The 20,557-nt window shown below is 49.2% G+C and overlaps 1 protein-coding gene across 1 annotated transcript; it reads right to left on the reverse strand.

Moving 5' to 3' along the window:
* Positions 1–1,542: 1,542 nt before the first annotated feature.
* DLX6 (distal-less homeobox 6) lies at positions 1,543–5,831 on the reverse strand. The gene is made up of 3 exons (XM_045828712.1): positions 5,447–5,831; positions 3,982–4,175; positions 1,543–1,994 (listed from the first exon to the last, which is right to left on the reverse strand). Exons 1-3 carry the CDS (start codon positions 5,829–5,831, stop codon positions 1,743–1,745), a joined length of 831 nt encoding a protein of 276 aa, XP_045684668.1. The 3' UTR covers positions 1,543–1,742.
* Between the last annotated feature and the right edge of the window lie 14,726 nt (positions 5,832–20,557).

Here is a 20,557-nt window from a genome sequence, read left to right on the forward strand (position 1 = left end):
CTCTGAGTATCTCTATTGACTTCTGATAAATGGCTCAGTGGTTTCAAGGTTCATAATTTGAAGGATGCCCAGGTCTGTAGCCATTAATTCTCGCAGTATGGGGCTTCCTGCCTGTATGACGAAAGGACTTTTCATTTCCATTATTTCTAAGCTTTCCACAAGATCGGAGGATGTATTTCATCCAGGAGCGTGCTTGTTCCTGCCTCGCTAGCTTGCAAAGAATTGTAAGCGTTAAGTAGTCATAACTGCATTTACTTTCTGTTCTTTTCTCTTATTCTTTCCTTTCTTTTACTTTTTTATTAAAAACTGCTTCCAAAGAAAGACAAATACAGTTGTATTCCTTGAGCTGAGAAAAGGGAGAGGAGAATACTCAGTTTCAGCACTAGGAACTCCTGGATGTCTAAAGGTTGTTAGGGAATAGATCATTCTATTTTTTTTTAACTAGAAGAAATTACAATAAAATGTAATGTATAAAGAAAGCTGAGAAAACATCCATGGTGAATGTTAAAGTACTTAAGGCAAAGGCTAATGCTGAAAACTGACATCTTTGCAGGCACTTGATGTGTGTGTGTGTGTGTGTGTATATATATATATATATATATATATATATATATATATATATATATATCTTCCCATATTAGGAAATGGGAATTCTTTGAAGGATGATAGAAAATTTACTGAGAGGGAGGGAGGAGGAGGTGATGAGATAGATACATAGAGAAATATTCAAGACACTCCCAGCATTTTGTGGCTTTTACTCCATATATGAAAGAAGACAAAAACATACAAAGTATATGTACAACTAAAATTCAACAATATATACAGAAATGTTTCTTGATATAAACGTCCCTATTAGCTTAGTGAATGCCACCAATTCACCCAGTAAAGGTGTCAAAGTAATAGAACCATGATTTTGGTTGTTTCCTCTGTCTTTCCTGATTCCAGTTCAGGGTTTGGGGGTGGGGTGGGGAAACAGTGGTTTTGTCTTGTTTTGAAATCATCATTCTTTGCTTATTGAATTTTGATAAAACATGCAGCTTTCCCTTTGTGGCAACGTTCTAATATTACAGCTGATTTCCCCCTTTTCTTTAGAGAATGGCTGGTATGTGAGGGTTTTTCTTTTCTTTCTTTGTCTTGTTTTGTTTTTATCAGTCTGGGGTTGGTAAATAAAAATGTAGGAGTCTGAAATGCTTCTGTTTCATCATGTTATGTCTTTTAAGTTCATTAAACAAGTGAAAATGCTGCCATGTTTGCACAGATTCTTCTGGTGGGGGAAATGTCTGTGTGTGTTTTTTTTTTTTTAAAAAAAAAACGTTGTTTTGATGGATACTCCCAAAGAGGAGAAGAGGCTCAGAGCCTGGATTCCCAAGGGGTAAGAGAAAATATACTTACAGTGAGGGGTTTCAGGAGCGCTGGCATAGTAACCAGCCTCTCCCTCTCTCTCCCTCCCTCCCTCTCTCTCTCCCTAAGATGCAAGATCAATTACTGAGGCTGCTCAAGGGAAAAGGCAGACAAGGAAAGAAAAAGGAAAAAGGAAAAGAAAGGAGGGAACAAAGGACAAAAAGGAAGGAGGGAGGAAAAGAAAGGGGGGAGTGAGAGAGAGAGTGCACTCCGATGGTCTCGCCAGATATGAGTTCTCCCGAGCCTGCTCCTTCGGCTCGGTTTGGCAGCTGCAAGCAGGTCCCGGATCCTCCTTGCCTTGTTCAGACGTTTCCCTAGGGTATCGATTTCCCTCGGACAACTCACATCATCTGTGGTCTCTGCATCGTGTCCTGGTGTGGAGACGAGTACCAATGCGAATAGCCCGGCATGTAGCTGTTGGGGGGCATACTGACGCCCTTGGCTGAGGCGGAAACGTCCCACACTGGAGGCAGCGCTGGCGAGCGCGGCGACAGGGCCGCTGAGCCTGGGAGAGGGTCGCTCTCATGAGGGTTACTGCCTTGCTTCAGCAGTTTCTTAAACTTAGAGCGTTTGTTCTGAAACCATATCTTCACCTGGAACGAAATGCAGCAGTGATTACTAGGCTTGAAAACATCCACCCGGTGCCTCAACTTGACGCTTCGGAAGCAATTCTTTAAGATAATAATGATGATGATGAAGCAATTCTTTAAAATAATGGTGATGATAATGATAATAATAATAATAAACCCTGCAAACGCGAAGCCCTTAAGGCCCCGCCTTCCTTCACCTCTTTCTAACCTCCTCTTCCCCTCATCCTACCCACTCCATGCACTAGGTATCTTGTCTGCATACCTAAACTCTTCAGTTGGAAGCAAACCTAGGTTTAAAAGAACAGCATAAACAAGAATAAAATAAAGTAAAAATGAAGGTGAATGAGGGTTCGAAGTCTTAAAAAGTCTTTTTGGATCAAAGTCAACTGAATTCACTTTTTCTGATAGTCTGTTTTTAAAAATATATTTACCAACCCCTAAACTTGGCATCTCTGTGCATGTACAGTGAGCAGATGACTATGAACAGACTAAAGCCTGTACATTTATAACCAAATGCCTTGCATATCCCTATGCATATATTGCACATGCCACAGACTGTGCATGGGGCATCTTTCTCTCCACATAAATACATCCTCATAATCCTGTAGAGATTAAGGCCTGTACCTCCCTCATTCCATACTTTGTATGTTGCTTAGTAAAATTGTTGTCAGCAATCATCACATGATTGTTAGTGCAGTCACTTAAAGTCAAAGGGCCCCTGAAAATTAAAGGGGAATCAGGAATCTGGGAGAATATCTAAGCTAACATACCAGGTCTCCTTTATTTGAAGAAGGAGATTCTATGGCGCAGCTTCTTTTACCTTTAAAATTCCTTAGCCATAGGAATTGGCTTTTCCAAGAGGAATACAAGTTCCTGAGCAGCAGGAACCCCTTCACTTCAAACCCCAAATATTTCCAGTGGCAACATGGCAAGAGAAAGCAGGCTGAATTGAAAAGAAGAGCTTAGGAGCATCTGTTCTAAGGCACCACACAACCATTCCCTAGCAAGAGTCTCCCAAAACCTGCAGTCCCCTTGTTGAAGATCACCCACCTCACTTGAGGCCTACCACCCCATGCAGCTAAGTTAATCAACAAGGACAGAAACCACAGGTGATTGCAGCCTGACTTTATGACCAGAGTCCTAATATACCTGCCTAAGCCCCTTCCTGTGAAGTCTGAAAGGCCCCATATGTCTTTCAAATTAGTAGGACAGCAGAACTTCACCAACTGTACTTAACTGAGGCTTCACCTGCTGTAATTTGGGGAGCTTTTCTCTTTGATCTCCACTTCTGCCATTGCTCCCAAGTGCTGAGCTCTAGGGAGGTACCTCAGCTTGCACCAGCCAGTCACCCGGCATGATTTAACCACTGAGCTCAGGGCAATCTTCAGGAAAACTCAATTCACCCATCCCAGGATGAACAGTTGGCACCTTGGTCCCTCTACTAAATCCGACTGGAGCCTATGACTATTTCCCCTCTTCATTTCACTTCGTATTTCTTTCTTTCTATGTCAACGAGGTGAAATCCTTAAGTTCCAGGGCCCACAAAAGGATCCTTTAAATCTATATGTATAGGTGTATGTGTACACATTATATATATGCACATATGTATGTATATGTGCATATGTATATGTATATACACACGTCTTATTCTGCCTCCTGGCCTGAACATTCTTTTCTCTTTCTGTTTCATGTCGTTCTGTTTTGAAACAGGACTCGAATAAATGATGAGCTTGGTCACCAAAAGACACTAGACTGAGGTGGGGTCGCTGAGAGTTGGGAAGATGTGCAAATCCAATCCAGCATTCAATACCAGGTCATTTATTCCAAAACTGTATTGTCCCGGGAAGGTGCGTAACTGGAGCAAAGGCATTTGTCATTAATCTCCTTCCAGCCTTGGTTGACTAGGCCAAGAATTCCTCCCGATGTGCTCCCTGCCCGATCTGCAAGCAGGGTCAGCATTTCAGGGATATTCGGGCTCCTTGGGAATTACCTGTGTTTGTGTCAGTCCTAAGGAAGCTGCCAGTTCAGCTCTCTCGGGAAGGGCCAGGTACTGAGTCTGCTGAAAGCGATGGTTTAAAGCCTGGAGCTGCAGGCTGGAATAAATGGTCCGAGGCTTCCGAATCTTTTTCCCTTTTCCATTGAACCTGATTTCCCCGTTTTCAATCACTGTGGTTTTTTGTTGATCTAAAAGCAAAGGATACAGAGGAGCAGTCACTAGTGAGGCTACTTCTGCAGTATCCCTAAGCATGGCCGGGCCTGCGCAGGGTCGCCTCAAACACCAACAAGGGTGTTTTTTTTTTCTTTTTTGAGGCGTCCCCACGCCACTCTGACCTCCTAGGGTTCACGGTGCCCGGGTGTTCCCAGAGGCTGCAGAGCTTATCCCGGCTTCTGATTCTGTCACTAACAAAGCTCGGTGGCTGGACCGAGGAAGCGCCCTCGGGCCTCGGGCAAACAGCCGCGCTCTGCCGCAGCGGAGGCGGCACCGGCCGCTGTCTGGGGCGCGCAGCGCGGTGAGGCGGCTGCTCTCTCAGCGGAGTCCGGCCCCCCGGTTCTAGCTTTACAGTGCCTTACGCTGTGCTTGAGCCACCCCGGTGCTTATGCGGCCAGTTGACTTGATGTCACTAGCTCCAAGCCCAGTATATTAAGACCCTCGGCGTGTTCGAAATGATTCTGCTGAAAGGAACCCAAACCCCAAACAAAACACAACCACTCAGACCAGCTCTGGAGCAGACTGAGCCTCTCACGGCAACTTTGCCCCCTCGGGTGCTGAGAACAATCCGCCCTAGGCCCTCTGCTTCGCCTCCACGAACAAAGGAGCAGACAATAGTGTATCGAAAACCCAGAGGGAGGGGTCCCGATCAAGGGTGAGGGTGGCAGGACACCTCAAAGCCCACGGGAAACAGACCAAATGTCAACAGCTTAACCAGAGTCAGAGGCCATGCCACCTTTCCTCTGGGTCACCAAAGTGCACCGGGCGACCCATGCAAAGTAGGCCACTGCTGTCCAGATTGTATTGGGGAGCAAAACACGCTCCCCAGTTCTGCCCCAAAATGTCCTCAATCCTGCCAGCAACACGGGTTACAGTCCGGGGGTGAGGAAGGAGGCTAAGGGAGCATAGACCCGGCGGGCTGGAGAGCGCAGTGAGGGCCAACTCGTTGAGCGTAGCCTGAGCCGAACAGGAGGCGCGGCCCCAGCAGCGCGCAAGAGACTGGGGAGCAAGACGGGTCGCGCCGCTGCGAAGCCGGGGGTCCGCGGCGGCGCGACTGGGCCCGGCTGGGCGAGGCCGGCAGGCAGGCGCCAGGCGAGCGGGCGCGCACGAGGCCTGGCCGGGGGCGCGCCGGGCTGCCTGGGGGAGGGGGCCGGCGGCGGCCGGGGCGTTGAGGAAGTGAGCGGGGCGGGCGGGGTGGGGGGCAGCCGGGAGGCGGGAGAAGCGAGCTGCCCCGGCGGCCTCTCACCTGTGTCGTCCCCTCTCGTCTGGGCGGCCGCGCTGCTGTTGTGGTAGGACTGGAGGTAAGGGCTGTGCTGCGAGTGGCTCATGTAGGGGTAGGCGGCGAGCGAGCGGTGGTTGTAGGAGTTGCCGCCGCCCGCCGCGTAGGGCGAGCCGTGGTGGTGGTGCTGGTGGTGGTGGTGGTGCGACCCGGCCGCCGCCGAGTGCAGGCAGTGCAGCGGGTAATGCGCGCCTGCCATGGCCGGGGAGCTCTGCTGCGAGGGCGGCGGCGGCGGCGGCTGCTGCTGCGGCGGCGGCTGCTGCTGCTGCTGCTGTTGCCCGAACTCCATGAAGGCGGATTTGGACGAGTCCTGGCCTTCCAAGCCGTCAGCCATCGTAGTCATGGTCATCATCAAAACTTTGGGGGCTGGAGAAAGCCTTCTCCCGGGTTTCCTCCACCCTCCCCCCACTTGGCTTGCGCCACTCTCCCCTCTGCAGCCACCTTAGCTCTTGGGATCCTTGCAAAAAAAAAAATTAAAAAGGGGGGGCGTAGGTGGTTCTCCCTCTCCCTCGCTCTTCTCTAATGTATATATTTTTAATATAAAGAGATATAGTGAGCGGGGCCTTGTTAACTCAAAGGGAGGAGGAAGGGGGAGGGATAGGAGAGGAGAGGGGGAGGGGGGAATCTGCTCTCCCCCCCTGCGCTTCCCCCCTTGGATTTTTTGGGGGCTGGTGCAGTTTAAGGCAGAGATTTTAAGGTGGATTCTGCGAAAGTTGCGCGTCTGCTTTCAGACTTGATGCAGACGCCACGAGTCGAATGGTTTGTCTCCAAAGGGCAGCGCTTCCCCATTGGTCAGTCGCCCCCTGACGTCACAGGCGCACGGCTTCTACTGGTGTTTGCGAGGCTCGCAGAGTTCTTCGCCTACCTCCGGCAACTCCAATCCCAGCCCCGAGCTGCAGACGGGGGGCCGCGCCGCTCCGTGCACAGGGCCGTCCGGGAGGGAGGTGGCTTCGCACCGCAGGCCTCCTGCCGCAGCTTGCGCCCCCAAACCTGGAGCCTCAGTTCCCAGTGCTGCAGCCCTGGATCACCCTGGCCGGAGACTTCTTTCTCTTAGTACCCTTGAACCTAGTATGCAGCCAGTGCTCAGAAGCAATGACCTCTGCTTTTAAAGCTAGGTCCCCCGCCTTTGACCTCCCACCCCCCTCCACTACAGTCCCACGGGAGCGTCCCGTCACCGTGGATTTTTCTAGACGTGCTTTATTGAAACCACAAAGGGAAGAAGAGCCCCCACACCTGGACCCCACCCTATGATGGGTGTTGTAAAGAAAAAGGAAAATCAGACCCTGTTCTGAAGAGGTTTCTGCCGTTTCAGGCCTTATATTGAACAAAAAGGGGGAGAACTTCCCCCACCCCAGAACGCAGCAGCCTGTTCTGAAAGTGAATTGTTGGAGGACTGACAGTAATGCATTTTTTCCTATTGAAAACAGAAGCTACTGTAATGCTTTCAAATATATGCAAATGATACATGCGGTTAGTGGTTTGGCAGATCTTGATTACAATATAAACTACCCAAGTAAAAGTGCCTTCGTCCTAAATTTGTCTCTCGATTACAATTCCAATTGATTTTATTTTATTGTCAACATTGTTAATGATAAAAATAGAGTCGTTTTACAGTTATTTTTACTTTCTGGAAGGAGGCAATTAGAGCTCTAATCAGGAATACACAAAAATCTCCCATGATTAACTGCAGTACTTTGTTCAAATTGCTGCTATAAAATTCAGAACAATTTGCCTGTAATGATTATGGACTGGGTTTATTTTGGGAGGTGGAATAAAAGTGGATATAGCATAAATTATCCTCTAATTATACACCAGTGTCGCCTCAATTATCCTCTTATCAAAATGGTTGTCTAACTGCCGCATTTAGTTTCAATTCTCTCCTTTTTTTCTATAAAAAGAACTTCATACCTTGTTATTATTAATCCATTTATTATTTGCAAGGGGATTTATATCCTCACATCCAGGTGGTAGAACCACTTCTCTTTCAAAGATGGACTGGGGAAAGACATTAAGTTCGGAGCAGCCCTGGGCTGCGGATCTACTCTCTCCCCCTCTAGTCTCCAGACCAGCTCAGGTCCAGGCAGCTGAGCAGAGACAGCGGAGCCCCGGCGCGCAGCTCAGGCCTGACAACCAGGTAGGACAGCCGGACCAGAGACCAGGCGCGGAGGAGGGCAGGTAGGGCCGCGCCGGGGGCGGGATCCTGAGACTACCGGCAGGCGTCGGGGAGTCCGAACTGCCAGAGGATCTGGGTGGGCAAGACTTGCAGACCCCCGCGGGCTCCGCGCCAGCTTTCGACCTGGGAACAGACCAAAGCAACGAGCCTCTGGCCACGCGCAGAAACGTGTGATCTAGCCACTTCGCACCAACGTGTCTGCGGGTTGCGGGTACGAATCTGGGGCTTCCTTTGGGAAAACTACTGCGGGTTTCTTTGCATTCTATTCGTTTGCACTCCATAAGTTATGCGACCCAAGGAATCTGAGAAATGGACAATTTAGTGGTGCCGCTGGTCCCAGAAACTCCAGAAAATGTGGCTGCAGATTTAGCAGCTCGTACGCCATTTACATATTGCGCGGAGCTCCGCGGCAGCGGTTTATGCTAATTGATTTACTCAGCTTGCAACCTGGGGTCTGCGGGCTGCGCCAGACAAGCTTGCCTTTCTTTTTTTCTTTCTTTCCTTCCTTCTACAGTTTTATCAGAAAACCTCGCTGCCCATAGGTTTTCTCCAGGGTTCCCAGGGCAGCAGTCTTTCCTCTCCTCTCCCCTTTCCTTTTCCCAGCCCCTCGCGCTTAACTTCTGGAGCCTCGGGAGCCGGTTCAGTAACTCTGAATTCATTTTTAAGTGGCGTGCCTTGTTACCCTCCTTTTAACAAGAGGTACACTTTAACACGCGAGCCAGTAACCCGATCCACGCGTTTACAAATCAGCAGCGAATTAAAACAACAACAACAAAAAGCTTCAAGGAAAATGAAAGCTGGGCTGGGTAAGGGGGAGATGAGGGCAGGGTGTGCATGAACGTGTGTGTGAGAAATGGAAGGTCTCCCCTCCTCTGAAGCGCTCTCGGTACACCCGGCTGCGCGCCCAGCTTGTTTGCAAAGTCCTCAAAGCCAGGAGGTAGACTTGGCAGTTTTATTGCTTTATACCCTGCAGCTTGCTGTTAACACGGTGAAGGCGGTCCCCTCCAACCCCCCCGTACGTGTCTATGTTTCTGTCTTTTGCTCGCAGGTGCACTGCTGTCCTCGCTGGCTTCCCGAGTGGGACGGGTGGTCCCGGGCCTGGCAAGTTCCTGCACCCAGCACCAGATCCAGGGCAGCAGTGTCTATTTGCCATTTTTTTTCTTGTTTGCTTAATGACGGAGGAAGTCCTGATGACTGGAATTGTCCGTAGCTGCAGAGCTGTCATCCTTCCCCTATTAGATGGAGGATAAAATTCCAGTGCGGATTTTAGAGGAGCAAGGGTGCAGCCCCACTGAGGTGGCAGTTGCGTGTAGCGTAAGGTAAAGGTCCTGCTGAGACCTGCTGAGCGACCCAGCTTGGGCTCAAACAGTCGGAGGATGGGGAATGAGGCGAGCTAGGGGTCCCTCCCAGCTTGACAGAGGTCTCTGGGCACTTTCTGGATAGAATCCAAACTGCAGGCTTCATCATCCAGCTTTCCAGCTAGTCCAGAGGAATAGCTAGCTAGTGGGAGAGCTAGTCTGGCCCCACACGGTGTGCCCAGGTGTCGCACTGTGAGTGTCTGCCACGTGTGGCCTCTGCCACCAGCCAGGGTGCAAGGAGTTTGGCGCCCAGTGGCTGTCTACGGCAGGGGAGGCTCCCTGCAGCCATTTCTTTCCAGTTGATCCCAGCATCACATCTTTGGAGTCCTTCACCCAGCTCATGAGCAGCGGCAGTAAGGTTGGAGTCATCCCTGGTTTGTTCTAGCCCAGCCCCAACCTCCAGCCCTTCTTCGAGAGGCAAGCATCTCAGACTCTTCGGGGCCCTGGGGGCAACAGTGCACACCCCAGGGGCTCCAGGTCCCTGCGACCTCACGCTGCTATGGGGCTCGGGCTCCTATTTATTTCGCCTGCTTGGGGAACCCCAGCCAACCCCGGGACAGGCCAGGCCTCTAAGTCAGGATAAATCCTTTTAAATAGAAGTAACCTGGAGGACTCGGAGGCCCAAGGCTCTTGTGGGGCTTGTAGTAGGTGAAGGTCATATTCGGGAAGAAGTTTTAAGAAGCACAATCAGGCCTAAACTGCTTTTTGCTTTTTAAGGCATTGAAGTGTTGGGGCTTGTATTCTGGCTGTCAATGTTATTTAGAGAAAAATCCTCAGGGATGGCTGATGTGGGACTGTCAGTGCGCCCAAGGCTGCTGTAGAGTAGTGGGCTCTTTGGGTGAGAAAACCTCTGCTGTTCTAGCTGTGCCTCCGGGAATGCGTTGGGTGCCGCACCACTGTTTGTAGCTCCCTCAGGCCATAGAAGCACATTCAAGCTCAGCAGGGCCTGGCTGGCTTTGGTTGCTAAGTTGGGCTCAGTTATCACGTTAATTCTAAAGAAATTAGACCTGGATAAATAGCCTTTGAATGCAAAGAAATAACTCGGTATTGATTTACATAGCCATGCTTAAAAAAAAAAAAGCTTTCTCAACAGGAGACATTGATGAAAAAAAAATTCCTGCTAGTATTTTCTCCATTCAGTGTAAAATTCTGTTAATGTAGGTGTGTAGGGAAAGGGTGCTTAATATCCTGGAAACCTAGGCACCTTTTTCTCCTCCCTCAACACACACACATACCTGGGAAAGCTTGGGGGAGGGGGCTGGCATGAGAGCTGCCTCTTCACCTTTCTAGCCCAAGCTAATGATTGTATCATTTGAGCAGCCAAAAGCATCTATGTAAGAAAACGTTGAGATTGTAGCATTATTTCCTTCAGTGATAAACTATAGTGCCTGTGTGAAGACATTCCCCTCCCAGGCTCCCTAAAATTCAACTAAAAAGTGGGTCCTCTTTACTGCATACCCAGAGAGAGGCTCACTGAAGTCTAGGGACAGCATCTTCAACTCCCCAGTTCTGGGCCCCAAGAACAGGAACCCCCAACAAGTATGGCCCAGCCCACCAGGGCCAGTAATGCCCACTGGGGGCTTCACAGACTTTTTCTAGACTGTCAAACTTGGAGAATATTAACTAAGCACGGTCCAATCTAAGGCTCCTGTCTAGGTCTTTTTCAACCTGGAGTCCCAGGGAATTATGAAAAAGCAGTCAACCAGGCCATCAAATTCAACACCATTTGCCTCTCTCTGACCCCATTCCCAGGCTATGTGAACATTCAAAGCATTCTTATCAGAGGAAGCCAATATTCTGGGCCTAGAATGGATTCAGGGAGGAAAATAACACATTTCTACCTTCCCCAGTTTCAGGATTATATACAGAGGTCTTCTCTTTCTTTCTCTTTATCAAGCATAGGAACCCCTTCTCCCTAATACACAAGTATTCTCCTTTCAGTTGGGGGGGGCAACAATGTTTAGACATTTAGATTAAAACAAGATAAATGGTGATGTTTGTCTTTTTAATCTGTTGGATAAACCAAGCTGAACCCCTCTGCATTTTCCCTGCTGGGAAATATATCAGGACAAAGGGGGAAGGGAAGGGGTTGTTAGAAGTCAGCTTTAATCAAGCCTGTCTTTGGAAACCAGGACCCCCTGACCATTGCAGGATAAACACAGCCCTAGAGTGGCAGGGAACAAGCATCAACAGGAAACAGCACACTATTTTTAGGCATAATAAGGAGTTAATATAGCCGGTCAAGCCTCTTCCTAAATGCCTCCAAGCATCCTCTCTTAATTCCTGCATCCCTTCATCGGCAGTAAGAATAACAGTCACAGCAGACACCTCACCATTAAGAAGAGCCAAGCTTGGGACAGCTCTTCCAAAAAACCTGGGATGGAAAACATCTTGTTATGTGAGCTCTTACATGGCTGTCATGTTACAACAGAAAAAGAAATGAAAACCACTTTTCATTAGCCAGAGACTTGTTCTGTACCTGACTACCCTTGTGATGTAAATGTCTTGGTGATTTTGGTAGTCATATCTGCTCACCCACACCTTTTATCTCCTTTATTGTGTAACATCCCAATGTATACGGTAAGGCAATTCATTAGGTTTTAAATAAACTTTCCTTAGAGAGCAACTGATTTAAGAGTCCTTAGAAAAAGGCGAGGCTTTAAAAAAATTCTCTCAACAGTGCCCTTTCTCTTTTGTCCAGAACAAAATTCTTTTTTACCCAAATTGAAGAGAAAAAAGCCCTCCCATCCTGCAGAAAATAGTATTTTTCTGTAGGCTCCACTAATTTTGTGCAGAGAGCACAAATACTCCACCTCAGAGCTCAAAGCCTTTGCTTCTTTAAATATATGCTGAGGGCCGTGTCCATTTGAACATGTATTTGGGTTCATATTCAGGTTCCTGACATTTCTTCCCATGTGCTGTGTGGAGAGGGAGCAGAGTGGAAAAGCAGGGGTCATAGAGAGAAAGGGAGTCAGAGAACAAATACAATAGAGTGGACAAGAGAGAAAGTGAATCTGCTTCGTTTTTAAAGTACCTCCGTTCAAGTTTCCTTCTGTATCCTGTTGGCTAGGGACTGCTGCCCAGGGATGTTAAATGTACAACAACTAAGTGAAACCAAGGCTGATGAAAGGAACCCTGTTTGACCGCGGTTCTGCTCCACGTGTATTTCCATCCCGGGCTTACAGGGATGGCTAGATCCCTCCCACTAGTGTTCTCTACCCCCTTTTCTCCCTCTCCTCTGCATCCCTTCACCTCACTTCTTTCCCCCTCAAACACCTAGGGCAGCATGTTGTTCATCTAATAGCTGAGAACTCAAAGCAGGAGAACCGTAGAGAAATCACAGAAGAGGTCACCCTCCCTGCACAAAGGAGTCCTTTTAAGGACAAGGTGCTGGGGGCTCAAAGGTCTTGGGCTCAAGAGTTAAAAAGCGAGTTCAGCGTTTTGGGGTCTTAGTGCAGCAGTCCCAAACAGTCAGGAGGGCGTCCCGGGTGCTGCAGGGGCGGGCGAGGGACCGCGGGGAGGGAAGGGAACCGGGAGGACAGGAGCCGGGAAGGCAGGCAGAAGCAGAAGGCGACAGGAGTGCCCGCGCGGCAGCTGGCTCCCACGCGCCGCCGCTGTCCACAGGGAACGTGGGGCCGGGTAATGGAATTCAGCAGGCAGGGATCCTCCAAGAGCCAGCCACTGTCTTGTACAGATTTGTAGAAAAACCCTCACTGTAATTAAAACCGTACAGTCAGATTAATTCAATGTGTTGCTCAGCAGCGTTTTTAATAGTAAAAATCCGCTTTAAAATTGAATTAGGGTCGAAGAAAATTTCTGCGAGACTCGCCGGATTTGCCAGCTTTCATTGAAGCCAGCCCGAGCTGGACTTTGGCAGTAGCTGCAGTGTTCCCCCTCCCCCTTCCGTGGCCCCCGACTCGGAGTGGGGGTGGGGCTTGGGGGGTGGGCGCAGAGGTAGGGGTGCGGGGGGGGGAGCTGAGCTACAGGGGGTGCCAGTTTGGGCGCCAAGCTGGACAGCCCCAGCCAGGCCCGGACGGAGCACGGGCCTAGGGTTATCCTCCCGATCTCCGAGTTCGAGGCTGTGCTGATTTCTGACACCAAGAACCCCGCCCCCTTCCCACCCTTTGACGAAGTTCAATGCCCAGGTAGGGTTTGGGGAGAGAAGAGAGCCTTGCTGTGTCTTGAAGCAATTTCCCACTGTGTGTTCCGGGTGTGGTGGAGGTTCGAGCCCTTTCTGTTGGGGCGCTCGAGTGTCAGACAGGAGAAAGTTGGGGTTCCACCCACTCACAGCCTTTTTTCTTCTTGAAAGTCTTCCAAAAATTAAGAGTAATATTTCAGGCGCGCTGTCAAAGTCTCTCCCAAGCTTTGATTTGACTGGCCGCCCCCCTTTCTCTCCCTCCCCACCCGTGATCCTTCGCGTATCCGGTAGTTGTGAAGTAAACGTTAGTGTCATTATGTTTCCCCCCTTCAGGGTTAGGCAACTTGGAGCTAAAAAGTTGCTCCGAAGTTCCTGGGAGAGGTGGCAGCTGAGTGCTAACGGAGGGCCTCTCACTTGAGACCAGTGCAGGGCGAGGGGAGGACTGAAGGAGCTGCACCTCGCACTCTCCCGAGGCCAGCCGGGTTTTCGGGCACGCAGAAATGGTCTCGGGCTGCCCTGTCCGCCAGGGGCCCGGCCCTTGCCGCCGGCTCCTCGGCTGCCCAACGCGAGTGCGCGCGCGCGCACACACACACACACGCACAACAATTCTCCAGCCAGTTAGTCACACCATCAGGCCTGGGAAAACAAAAACCGCTGTGGGTCTCTGCTCCTCCGGCAACGGGCGCAGACGCTTTAATTGCCGCAAATTGTCACTCTGTCCCCTTTTCATTTTCTTGCTCCTTCGTTTATTTTTACTACACTTCAAGTGCCTGCAAACTTCCCTAGCAAGGAGAACGCGGAGCAATTATTGCCTTTGCCTTCAGGGCCTGCTTTGCCAATCACCGAATGGGATGGAGTAAACAGGGCGAAAAGCGAGGCGCGTCATTGGTCTTGCTTATTTCAGGTGCAGGGCGGTAAAGAACTCTCCCTGACGCGCCGCCCCCTCCATGGTTCTTGAGTCCCAATTATCTGGCGGAGAGGAGATGAGTCCCCCTCTCTCCTCCCTCCCCATCACACCCCACCTCGTGTGCGCCAAGCTTTCCTCGAATCCAGCAAATCCCGCCAGAATTGGCGGGTTTCTCAGAGAGTAGTTAAGAAAGGATAATTCCGAGGGGACCTAGCTCAATTCCGTATGAAATAGAAAGATGCAGCGTGAGCAGGCACCTTCCCCGCCCCCATGCCGGAGAAATAGGGTCCTTTTCCTCCGAGGGAGGGCCACGAGCGGTGCGGTGACTTTCGCCCCCGAGGCAGGCGATAGCGAGCACCCCCCACCCCCTCTGCTAGGGGCTCTGTCGGGGGAAGCTTTGAAGTTGGTTCGAAGAAGTTTGGGACAGTCTGTTAGGATGGCTATCGATCGACCTTGCTGCTGTTTTAAACAGTAGTCAGAACTTCTGAAAGGAGAACTTTAAATTTCGAGCTGAAGTGTCTCGAGTGCTGCCTAAGAGCCATTCCTCACCCTCGCCCCTCTCCCCTCTGGTCTTTCTAGGACGAGCGCCGCGGTCCGGGGGTGGGGAGCGAGGCAGGTGTTTGCAGCAGCCGCCCAAGGGGGTCTCTGGCGTCCAGCGGATGGATCCCAAACAAATCAGTGCAGGATTAACTTGTCTGTCTGCCGAATTGTCTCCAGTTGCAAAAGCTGCGCGGGTCGCGCCTGCTGGGCGGGTTCGGGTTACTCGCGCATCCTGGGCTCGCGGTCTCTCCCTAGCCCGGCCCAGAGCTGGCGGGCGTCGGGCCGGCTGGCAGGTCGTTTTAAAGGAACGCAGCGAGTATGAACTGCTCCATTCTCACACACACACCCTTCCTATTTCTTTTTTATGAAAACATTTACAAGGAACCTAATTTCAGATCATGGGAGCAAATTTCATGCTAGGATATATTTTACAAAACATGTAATCTTTCGGGGCCGGAAGACGTTTAATTAAAACCATACTTTGACAAGTTGAGTTTCAAAGCAAAGTCACACCAGCGCAGAATGCTAATTCATATTCAAGATGCAGCCAATAATCCCTGTTGTTTGAAAACATCAGGCCGGGCCCAGGCACCTTGTGCTCACCCTGCTCTACCTGACTGAGTGCCTGGGACTCCAGATCCCAGAAGCGTGGTCCAGAGCTTCCCACGCTCAGCTGCTCTCCTGTGGATTGGCTTGGGTTAGCGTCCTGGTCTTGGGAAGACAGAGGAAACCTTCCTGGATCACCTTTACTGTCCTTGAATAACTCCCTCGGGATGGTCATGAGGTCCCAGGCACCAGAGAGACTAATCGGAGAGCAGGCGGGCACAGAGGGCCAGACAAGGTGCTTCAGGAATTTTTCGTGGGACTGGGAGCCCCAGGCTCCCCTAACCCCTTCCTGCTTCCTGCTCTCTGCACCAGAGAAAAGGGAATCTCTCCCTCTCACACCCTAACTGCCTGCATTCCTGATGACCCAGAACACGAAGGGGTAGGAGCTTTGTCCTGGCCCAGTTGATTTGTGGGCATTGCCCTCAGAGGCTTCTGGGAGGACAAGTATTGATTCCCAGAAGCCTCCCCACTGTCACCTGCATTTTTGTAGTGGTCCTCAGTAATCTTTCTCCTTATCCTCCTTTACCATTTCCGTATAACTTCATTAGTTCCAACTTAAATCAGAGGGGGCAGCCCCACATGGGAAGGACCTTCTTTCAGCTCAGCCGGTTTGCCAACAAGCTCTGCTGGCACCGGGCACGAATGGCCAAGCCTGCTGGGATGGGCAGGAGCCAGTAGGTATTCTAAGGTGTGCACAGATGGGAGACAAAGAGACCCCAGAGTAGCCTGGCTTAGAGTTTGTGATGTCTGTAAGCAGGAGCTCCAGAGGTTGAAACTGCAGCCAAACCTGGGTTCCAGGTCGCAGTCTTGAGTCTACACTTTAATGTTCCCCCTCCGGACTCCCAGCCTGCTGGCCTTTTCTTCTCTCAGAGATGACAGTGAGATGTCATCAAAGCTAGCTTCATGGAGAATCTGCAACCTGCCTCAAGAAAGAGACTGGAACATGAAAATGAGACTTATGTTAGTTCAGTTTTACCCAAAATGCTTAAGAAAAACCCCTTATCACAGCCACTCTAAAGACAGGGAGAGAGGATTTTGCTTCATCTGGGAGCAGTGAAGATTATTGATTGACTGATGGACTTTTTTCCCCAGGTCTATATTTTCTTTCAAATGCACCATTATTTTCCCTAAAGCAAAAAGATAATCAATTATAAGAAAAAAGCCTAAAATCTGGTGTTTAAGAAGTATTTAAACAATATGGCCATCTTCTCTTGAAGGCTCATTTGATTTTATTGGGCCATTTTAGAAGAAAGGTTAATTTTTTGCAAAGACAAACCCAAAACACAATGTAATAAAGTTTTTTTACTCTTTATAGACAGTATCAGCTGGCATTTCTGAAGGTTCAATGGGTATCTCTTTCACAAATACACATGGATGTTGGCAGCTAAATGCTTAACAGTTTATGTCAACTTAATACTTTTTGGTCAAGTAATCTTAATCTTAGATTAACATGTAAAACATTGAAGCCACTCTGCCTTTCATTTTGGAGGGATAGAGTGGGAGTCTGGTTCACACTCTCAAAAAAAAAAAGGTTGTAATTGTAGGCCTGAAGGGTGAGAAAGAAAGACCTAAGAGACACACAGAGGCACTTCTGATAGTTGTAAGCATCACATCGTTTGAGTTGAGCACTAAAAAGTATGTACCTGACCAAATGCATTTGAAGCCTAATCCTACATTGGAGAATTGTGAATTACACAAAAAGGGAGAGGAACTGCAAATAATAATCCCCACCTGTTTTATTTCAGTGACATGAACAAGCAGTTTTCCTGTCACAGACAGAGAGCTCTCAGGGGTGTGGAGGCCCTTTTGCGGGCAGTAATTCTGGCAGGGATATATGGTAGGAAGAGCCTGGGGTGGTTGGGAACTGTCAGGACGGTGCTGCAGCGAGGGCAGGCAGCAGCACTGGTGTGCAGAAGGGGCTGGACTGGTAATATTTCCCAGCTGGCCCACCCCTTCTGCAGCCCCAGAGAATCAACCTCATCATTTTCAGCCTCAGAGCTTGGGTGGAGGTGGGAGAGGTCCAGACAAGCTGGAGATTCATGTCACTTCTCTACCTTTCTAGTTCCCTCTGCCCTTCTGTAATTAGCCCCATTTCACAGATGTGGGAGCTAACACATGCACCTCACCACACAGACTGCTTTGGTGTTTGGAAAGGGAGAAGGATGGAGGGCAGGTGTTCTAGCTTCCCATCTCCCTGGCAACCGTGGGGGGGCTGTGGCTGGGCGTGGAGAAAGAGCCGGGTTTGCGGCCTGTATAATGTTTCTGCCTCTGAGACTCATTTGGTCGAGGAGGTGGGTGTGATTTTCCCATGACGGACAAGGTTCAACGCTGGCGCAACTCTCAGGGCTCTATAGGCAGCAGTTCCAGCATTCCCTGACTTCCCACCAGTGCTCTTTGAACAGACTCCTCCTTTGCCTTCGAACTTTTCATGAATTCTGAATACTACAACCTTTGCTTGTAGTAAGTAAATGTATTGGTAGTCGTAAAATGTATCTGTTTGGCACAGAAATCTAGGGTGCCAACATGAGAACCAATACTAAAACAATTTTTATTTTTAAACTGGGGTTGAAAGTCCTGTTGTGGGTGGCCAGGGTGCCAGAGCGATGCGGAGGCGCAGGAAAGAGCCGGATTCTATTGGCCGCAGCAGCCGGGCCAGCTCTGCAGGAGGAGGCTCACGTGTGTGCGCCTAATCATGCAAATCCAACGGTTGGGGCATGCGCACTGCATGTGGGGGGGGCACCCGTCTCACTGGTAGTTGGGACGAGACTCCCAGATGCGCAATAATTAGGTTTCCTCATTAAACAAAAGGTTTCCCCATCACTCCCCTCCTCCCACCGTTCTCAGGCGGAGCTCTTCACAAACCACGCTGATTACCCACCCACCCACTCCCAATCTCTGCCACCCAGACTTCCGTCCTCGGCTCCTTCTTCTTAGGGTCTCCGTATTTTAGGGTGCTTTACATACCTTTTCATTATTCCTTTTCTTTTGACACGCTTTCAAGGATGTTGAGATCTGTTTTTCTCTTCATTTTAGGTCCCTACCTCATATTTCCCTTTCAACAAGATAACAAAATCCCTAGCGGTCGACCCTAAAGAAAAGAGTGTGAACACCACTGCTCCCCATTCCACTGGGCTTCGACCCCCGCCCCTGCCCCCCGGACCTTTTGGGTTTCAGTCCAAAGCTCAAGATCGTGGATGGGCCCAACGACCACCCACCTCCAGCCACCAGCCCAGGCCGCTAAGAAGCCAAGACCAGTGTCTGCAAGCCCGCCCTGGGGTGTGGGGTGATGCCCCTCTGCTCTGAGTCCCTACTTTGTGGGAACATGTACAACGGTGTCCTTTAAACTTCTCCAGGACCCCCAATGTGGGCACGAGGAACCCGGGGATTCACGTCCTTGCAGCAGAATGGTCTTTTCTGGAAAGGGATCTCAGTAGGTGAGCAATAGCCATTACGTCCAAGGCCAGCCCCACCCCACGGGAAAACTGCGGCTCTTCTACTAGTGCAGCCGGACCCGCGTGCAGCGTCGCGGCGAGGGCCGCGCCCACACGCGCTGCCGGAACAGCTCACTCTCGCTGGTCCACACCGGTGTGGCCGCTCTGGCTTCCAGTTCCTCTCATCTTAACAAAATCCCTCCTGCCTTGAATTCCCCTGGATTCCCTTAGGTTCCCCTAGGTTTCCCCTTCCCCCTTATCGACCTTAATCAGAAGGGCGAGATATGGGTTTGATTCTATGTTTGCGACACGAAAAATTGTTGCATCATGTAACTTCCTACATCTTGGTTTTAATTTGCAGTGAACCAAACAAAGATATTTGCAATTTTAAAATAAGCACTCGACTTAATAAATGGGAACATTGTGCAGGGAATACTATGCTACCCCCCCCCCCCCACCCCACCCCTTCAGAAGACGTTATTAGCTCTGACAGCATGCCGCTCAGGTTTGCGGAGAGGATTTTGTAAAGGGATGACAGACAGGAAGGCCAGCAATCATAGGCTCCTTGGGCTGAAGCTCCCCCCATCCCCCCCCTTTTTTTTATCAGAATGTTCTGTTCGATGCCATTTATCCTTGATGATAGAAAATTGCGCTGTTGCCAGGACGCTGCTGCTGCCGCTGAAATAGAGGGCAGGAGCCACATTTCCATTTTCCGGCTTGAAAGCTATTCAAATGAATTTGCAGAGAGAGAGGGGGGAATGTCTAGCGATAAACAAATGAGAATAAATCGAGTTCCCCTTTCCATTCTTTCCTGTAAATGGGTAGCTCTTCATTTCTCATATAAAGATTTTTGTTCATCAGTGTTTGGGAATACCTGGGAGAGAGTGTAAGCCAACGTACACTTTATTTTGATGCTCTTAAAAGTGACTAGCCACATAAACATTTAAAAAGAATGTATGTCTAAATATATATAAAGTAGAAGAATTATATATACATAGACCCCATACATACATACCTTCACACAATTCCAAACTGCACTGGAGGGTAAACGCTTTCAGCAGAGTTTCAACCGAATGTAATTTGCACTCAATGCTGGCTGCTGATGGTTATGGGCATCTTACTAGTTGTGTCCACGGAAGTACTGTTAGACAGGATCATTTTTAAAGCCCCCCCCATATTATACTTTTCATAATGCTACATAATTTAAGTAGCTTGTAGGTTTTAGCTGATTTAAATATACTCCCCTAAGAAGAAGGATAAAAGTCACCTTCTGCCACCTATTTCTTCTGAGTTAATTTTCAAAATTTACCTTTAAAGTTTTCTAAGTTAGCAAATACAAGTCAAAGAGTTGGTACACGGTGTTTCTAAAGAATGTGGAACAAAGAGAGGTTAAGCCTGAACTTCCCTTCCTTAAAATTTAGATTCTGCACTAGCTTAAAAAGATCATATATTAATAGAACTTAAGGGATCACATCCAAAATATAACACTTTAAAAATGAAAACTTAAGGAGAAATGCAACCACTTAGAACAAAAACGAACGTTAGCAATGTCTGGAGAGAAGCTATGAAACTTGCAGGGCTCCCGCTGCGTTTTAAATGTTAAATGACTTTTATTAAATTCTAACTTTGTTTTGTGTTTCAGAGTCAGTAACCGTCCGTTAGAAAAATTCCAGGAATATAGAGGCCTGTAAAATACAGGGACTAATTGTATTAGCGATTTCAGCTGGTACTTAAAATAAGCAAAATAATAATAATAATAACCTGGCCAATATTTTAAAACTTAACATTTTAAAAAATGAGTCTTGGGTCTCTAACAACTTTATTTTTAGCTACATGATCGTTTTTCTCTGAGCGATGGGCCACCGCTGGGCAAACCAGGGCTGCAGAGAGAATAATCGTGTGAAACCAGAAAGAAAGGTGGGGGG

The sequence above is a fragment of the Phyllostomus hastatus genome, unplaced genomic scaffold (assembly GCF_019186645.2).
Source record: "Phyllostomus hastatus isolate PE091 unplaced genomic scaffold, TTU_PhHast_1.1 phas_scaffold_78, whole genome shotgun sequence".
In the NCBI taxonomy this organism is placed as follows: Eukaryota; Metazoa; Chordata; class Mammalia; order Chiroptera; family Phyllostomidae; genus Phyllostomus; species Phyllostomus hastatus.

Excerpts from the sequence above, each read along its gene's own strand:
- DLX6 (XM_045828712.1), bottom strand. The coding sequence starts at position 5,831 with ATGATGACCATGACTACGATGGCTGACGGCTTGGAAGGCCAGGACTCG. Across the intron at positions 4,176-5,446 it reads GACGAGAGGGGACGACACAG|ATCAACAAAAAACCACAGTG; the intron begins GTGAGAGGCCGC and ends CTTTGCTTTTAG. Across the intron at positions 1,995-3,981 it reads TAGGACTGACACAAACACAG|GTGAAGATATGGTTTCAGAA; the intron begins GTAATTCCCAAG and ends ATTTCGTTCCAG.